This window comes from Lemur catta, chromosome 19 (genome assembly GCF_020740605.2).
Source record: "Lemur catta isolate mLemCat1 chromosome 19, mLemCat1.pri, whole genome shotgun sequence".
Taxonomy (NCBI): domain Eukaryota; kingdom Metazoa; phylum Chordata; class Mammalia; order Primates; family Lemuridae; genus Lemur; species Lemur catta.
Genome location: NC_059146.1, coordinates 22,223,679 through 22,229,758, shown reverse-complemented (window position 1 = coordinate 22,229,758; position 6,080 = coordinate 22,223,679). Strand labels below are relative to the sequence as shown.

The 6,080-nt window shown below is 40.1% G+C and overlaps 1 protein-coding gene across 1 annotated transcript; it reads right to left on the bottom strand.

Moving 5' to 3' along the window:
* Positions 1 to 2,867: 2,867 nt before the first annotated feature.
* LOC123624198 (ret finger protein-like 4A) lies at positions 2,868 to 5,760 on the bottom strand. The gene is made up of 2 exons (XM_045531832.1): positions 5,475 to 5,760; positions 2,868 to 3,448 (listed from the first exon to the last, which is right to left on the bottom strand). Exons 1-2 carry the CDS (start codon positions 5,758 to 5,760, stop codon positions 2,868 to 2,870), a joined length of 867 nt encoding a protein of 288 aa, XP_045387788.1.
* Positions 5,761 to 6,080: the final 320 nt, after the last annotated feature.

Sequence of the window (6,080 nt, the reverse complement as noted above, 5' to 3'; positions counted from 1 at the left end):
AGTCAACCACTTTCTTTGTAAAAACTCCTACACTGTCTCACTAGAGTATTAAAAGGAGTATATGAAGTAATAAAAGTTTTAAATGCATTGGGGAAAAGTATGATGCATGATTCTTTTATCAGTATGCTTCCTGGAGTAACGAATTGAATTGAAGGAGCCATTTTTTTTTTTTTGTCTAAAGGGAGTTGTCAAAGGTATCCCTAGGAATCCCTAGAATCTTTCATCTTACATTCCTTCCTTATTTTGTATTTCTACCACATTTTCACTCCTGATCTACTTATGCCTCAACTGGTATTTGTTACCTTATCTTTCTCCTCTCTGCTCACAAATTTGTAGCCATCCCTTAGAATGAAGGGTGACTTCCCCCTAAGCTTGAGAGAAATGTGAGATTTGTGTGATCCCAGAAGAAGTCTCTTTTTTTTAAGTATCCACAAATGGTTTTATTAGAACACAATCCTAAACAGATCAATAATGAGCAGTGAGATTGAAGTGATAATAAAAAATCTCCCCACAAAGAAAAGCCCCAGACCAAATAGATTCACATATTCAACCAGACCTACAAAGAATAACTGGTACCCATCCTACAGAAGTTATTCCATAACATTGAGTTAGGGAGGATTCCCTCCTTCTCATTCTATGAAACCAGTATCACCATTATCCCAAAGCCAAGAAGGGACAAAAAATGAAAACTACAGACCAATATCCCTTATGAACACAGATGCAAAATTCTCAATAAAATACTAGCAAACCAAATTCAACAGTACATCAAAAAGATAATCCACCAGGACCCAGTGTGCTCTAGTGCAGGGATATGAGGATGGTTCAACATATATAAATCAGTAAATGTGATTAATCACATAAACAGAAGCAAACACAAAGACCATATGATCATACCAACAGATGAAGAAAAAGCATTCAATATAAGCTGGCTGTATTTATTGTTAGGTGAATTCTTCACTGTGCAAATGTCATACAGTATATTTACACAGTTGGGTAGTATAGCCTACTACACATCTACACTATGTGGTGTAATGTAGTATACTGTTCCTAGGCTACAAACCTGTACATCATGTTACTCTACCAAATACTGTAGGCAACTGTAACACAACGGTTAACTATATGTGTATCTAAATATAGAAAAGGTACCATAAGCATATGGTATAAAAGATAAAAATTGGTACACCTGTCTAGGGCACTTACCATGCATGCAGCTTGCAGGACTGGAAGTTGTTCTGGGTGAGTCAGTGAGAGGTGAGTGAATGGGAAGACCTAGGATGTTATTTTATAAACATTGTACACTTAACCTACCCTAAACTCATAAAATTTGCTTCTTTGTTAACCCTTGCTCTATTCAAAGCTTGCATATAGGAGGTCTTCTCAAAGATGATGCTTTCTTATAATTGCACAAAGGATATTGGCTAGGGAATGTGGACTAACTCCAGGTGTTAGTTGGGCATCAAACCCAGTGGATGTTCTGAGGCCAAAGTCAGGTTGGGAGAGAAGGTTCTGCCCTTGTCTTCAGTAAGGACTCCAGGCCCTGACCCTGTTGAGGACTCTACAGCAGGCACTGTTCTAAGTACTTTGGAGTTCTAACACAGGCAGTCATTATGCACTCCTTTCCTTAACTTCTAGACATCGTTCGTTATTCTTTCAGGCATTGGCATGCTCACTGACAAAAAGAAAAAAAAAATGCTGTTAGACTGTAGACTCCTGAAATAGATCCAGGCTTGGGGGAGAGGTTCAGGAATTTGGAAATTCACTGTAGAGAGGCTTTTAGCTTTTAGCAGGGTGGGATCTAGATCAGGGCTTCTCAGGCTTCATACTATTGACATTTGGGACCGGATCCCTCTGTGTTTGAAGAGGACTGTCCACAAGAAACTCCCAGCTTACTGGTTCCAGCAGTTTCTGGGTTCATGTCGGCAGAAGGTCACTCCAGCAGCTCAGGATCTCCCCAACAATCCAAGATGTGATGGAGGGAGAAATTAACCACTACACCTTACCCTTCTCATGAGTCTCCAAGCCTCTCGGGGCTTAATCCCTGCCAATGCATTCCTCCTTCCAGTTCTGCTCAGCAACCTCTTCCCATGGAGTCTCCTGTAGATTCAGGCACCTCCCTCTTCTGCTCTATCTTTGTCTGTGTGGTTGGGGTTTTTTTGTTTGTTTGTTTCTTTTTTCTTTTTCATCTAAAACTTTTTCTTCTTACAGAGACACTCTGGCTATTGGTGTCTCTGGTCAGCCATCTTCAAGTTCTATTTTATTTAGAAGTGTTTTCTTTTTTTTAATTTTCATACATGTGGAGATTTTACAGATAGTTTTCTGTTACTGATTTCTCATTTAATCCTGTTGACATTAAAGAACAAAGTGTATATTATTTTAACTTTAATATTAATGAATTTTGTCTCATGACAACATACTTCTACCTTGGTGAATGTTCAATGTGACCTCTAAATAAAAATATGTTTTTCAGATGTTAGGTAAAACTGGATACATACACCTATGTATTTCTATCATTTATATAGGTCATTTTCCTTATTATTTACCAACCAATTAGTCTGTTGGGGCACATTAAAGTTATTGTTTTATTTATAACTTCAATAACACACTGAATTGATCTTACAAGAACTAAAGAAGAAAGCATTTGCAAATTTATCTTAAAGTTTAAAATATTTATTGGAAAAAAATAAACAAAAGTCCCAAAGAAAACAACACAAGACTACTTCATATTTGAAATGTAATTTTCCCTAATCAATATAATTAGTTATTAAATGACCCAGTTTTTTACTATATCTTTGTACTATGCAGAAAAGTCCTTAGCTCTGATCATGAGCATGAAGTGATTTCCTACAGATGATTCTATGTTCATGGGTTTATTCCTCTTGCCCAGGATAATTTGGAGGACTGACAATGGCTGGATTCATCACAGGACAAATACTCAGGAAGCTTTGATCATCATTCATGTCATCTACAGGAGAGAAAAATGGGCACAGTGGCTCCGTAGTAGAAATCTTAGTGAATGTGAAGACATGGGACCCATCACTGACGTTATAAAAGGACACGGTGCCCATATCCATGTCCAGAAAAATCCCCATTTGGCATAACCGGGGACTCACCCAGAGACCTGTGAAAGGTGTGGTGCTGGCAGTGTAGAGCTGGTCGTTGATCAAACCCACAGTCCAGAAGCCCAATTCTGAAGACAGTAGGATGTTTCCTTGTCGATTAACAGATTCTCTGCAAATTCCCACGTCCCATTCTTTGTTTGTGCCCACGTCCACCTCCCAGTAGTGCCGGCCGGAAGTGAACCGAGGGGAGCCCAGGACACACAGTGCATGGCTGAATCTCTCTGCACGCTCTTCCCTGTTCTGCTTGAAACGCCCACGACGGACATTCCTCAAGTCATCAGAAATGATGAGATGGTTGTTGGCTGTGTCCACATCCAAGGTCACATCCACTGAGGAAAAAAAAAAACTAGTAATTCAGCAAAGACACACTGTAGTCTCACTCTTACCTTCTACTACAAAAACTCAAACATTTCATTTAATTTCACTCTTTTTATTCTACTTTTCTTCCATAATCAGAATTTCTTGGGGTAACTTACCTGGCACCCCTTATTAGGTCAAATGTTATGTATAGAATCCATGAATGTGTAATAGAAATTCCACTGGCATTCAGTTTGGATAATTTGTTTAAAGACTTTTTTTTCCATTTAGCACTTAAGAGATGTGAAGGAAAAGACTAGTTTGCTCTCAAAATTATGCTAAGTAACACAGATTCTATGAACATATAGATATCTAATAAATAATTTAACAGATGGTTAATATGTTACTAACTGCAGAATACCGAAACATTAATTTTCTTTCTTTGCAAACATTTCGTTGAGGCTTGTTGATTAGACAATTGCATTCCAATTTTTTTTCCTGGATTTATAAAAATAAATAAATAAGAGATATTCTAGGGGTCCAGAGATGAACGAGGTTAACTCTGGGGAAGTCAAGATAGAGGAAAGGATTCCCATGGATATGAGTGGGGATGTGTTGGGATCATGGCAGTAATTTATTCGCAGAACTTGAATATGGCAGTATTCAGAGGTAAACTTGGAGAATGACTACGTGTATTGCCAACATCTCCAACTACCCCTAGTTGTCAGGATGGGTGCAGAGAGCTGCCTTTTCTAACATATCTATTCATGTGAAGCCAATGTCAGACTCTGAAATAAGCCTCTGCATGAAAGACCAATAACTTCATTCAGCTCCCATATGAATTGGCTCAGAGGAAAATGCTCAGACTTTCCAACAATCACGGAGGATTTGTCAAGGAAAAATCAACTGGGACAGGTTTCACCATTCCACATACAAGTTTTAACGCAGCAAGAAGAAAAGAAAGTAGTCTATTTTGTTCACACTTGATGTTGCAGATTGAAATGCCTATCTAAGCACACTTGTCATACTCATTCCCACACATCTAGCGCTGATTATAAGACACATTATAGCAGGCACAGTAGAGAATGAGCCAGGGCTTGGAACACACCAAGGACCCTGAGTTCAAGAATCTGACAGGTCTGGTCTTGCATCCTGACTAGCACATTATATATGCAGCTGCTCTATGATCTTTCACCTTAACTCAGAGTTGATGCTGAATCGGGCATTATTCCTCTTAGTTCTGTGTCCGTGAGAGAGGCAGGTGCTTCAGTGCTCAGCCTGGAGTCTACTGGAACTACCAGCACCAGGCACCTTTGCCACCCTCACCTGGGGGCCTGAGCACTGAGGCACATTCACTGCCCACACTCACTGATCAGAACCACCTGAGGGGTTGCACATTGCAGGTTCCTGGGCTTCACTGCCTGGTGGTGGTGGGAGGTGCTAAGATTCAGCTGTGCGTGTCCTTGCTGCTGAGAGTATGGTTCAGGAGCTGCAGAATCAGAACCACCTGAGCTCTTCTTAGAAATCCACATTCTCATGCCAGCTCAGTGCTGCAGCATCGGAATCAGCATTAAACAAGATCCTCAAATAATTCATGTAGGTATGCAAGGTGAGAAGCCATTTTCCAGACCCATGTTGCCCAAGGAAATATTGTGTTTCTTTGGGCAACCAGATAAATACATGATTATAAATTTTATTGTAAACACATAAAAAGTAGTAAGATACAGATATAATTAGTTGTGATGATTTATTTCATTTAATGCAATATCCTCAAAATGTTCCCGCATGTGGAACTACCACATTTCAAGTGCACAGCAGCTACCAGTGGCTACCCTATTCCACAGCACAGATCTAGGACGTGACATCAATGCTGTACGCCCCTAAAATTCCCCAGGTGGTTCTGATGTATGCTGAGAGATAAGGATAGATGTTGTTAGGGGCATATAAAAGTTTAGGTTCCTGAAATTAGCTAATGCCCATATTTAATGGAGAGACAGTTAAAAGCAGTTTTTGCCAAGGTCCTGTATGGGCTTCAGGCAGGTTGCATAGACTCCTTACCTTGGAACTTCTTCATCCTTCGGTTCATCTGTAGAATAACTCTCAGCTGGGGCTCTAGTTCCTTGACTTTGGAAACCAGCTCCCCCAGCTGGGGATTGGCTCTGATATCACTCTTCTGAGAGACCACAGGGCAGAGGGGACACAGAAAACCCTCCCCATGGGGCTCCTTCTGCAGTGAGTTGAGGCATTGGAGGCAACAAACATAGCCACATATCAGATGCATGGGTTCATTGAGATAAGAAAGGCAGGTAAGACATCTACTTGCTTCTTTAAAGTGTTCAGCCATGGCCGCTGTCTGGCAAAAAATGTGCATGACATTAGAATTTGCATGAGTTGAATAGCTAATTTTCCTTGGGACACTTTCAGCTTGAAATGTATTATCTACTATTTGTAATCACTAGAATGAGGAAATGGAGAGACAACATAAGGACAAATATAAGTGAGTCATGGCCCTGAACCTCTGATATTTGAAATGCTAGTAATAGCATTTCTTGTAAGGACATCATTCCTTGTAAGGCTTTGAGTTGAAGTGGTGGAATGGTGTATACTTGAGCTGTCCAATATGGCAGCCCCACCAACCACATGAAATGGGGCTTATCTGAATGG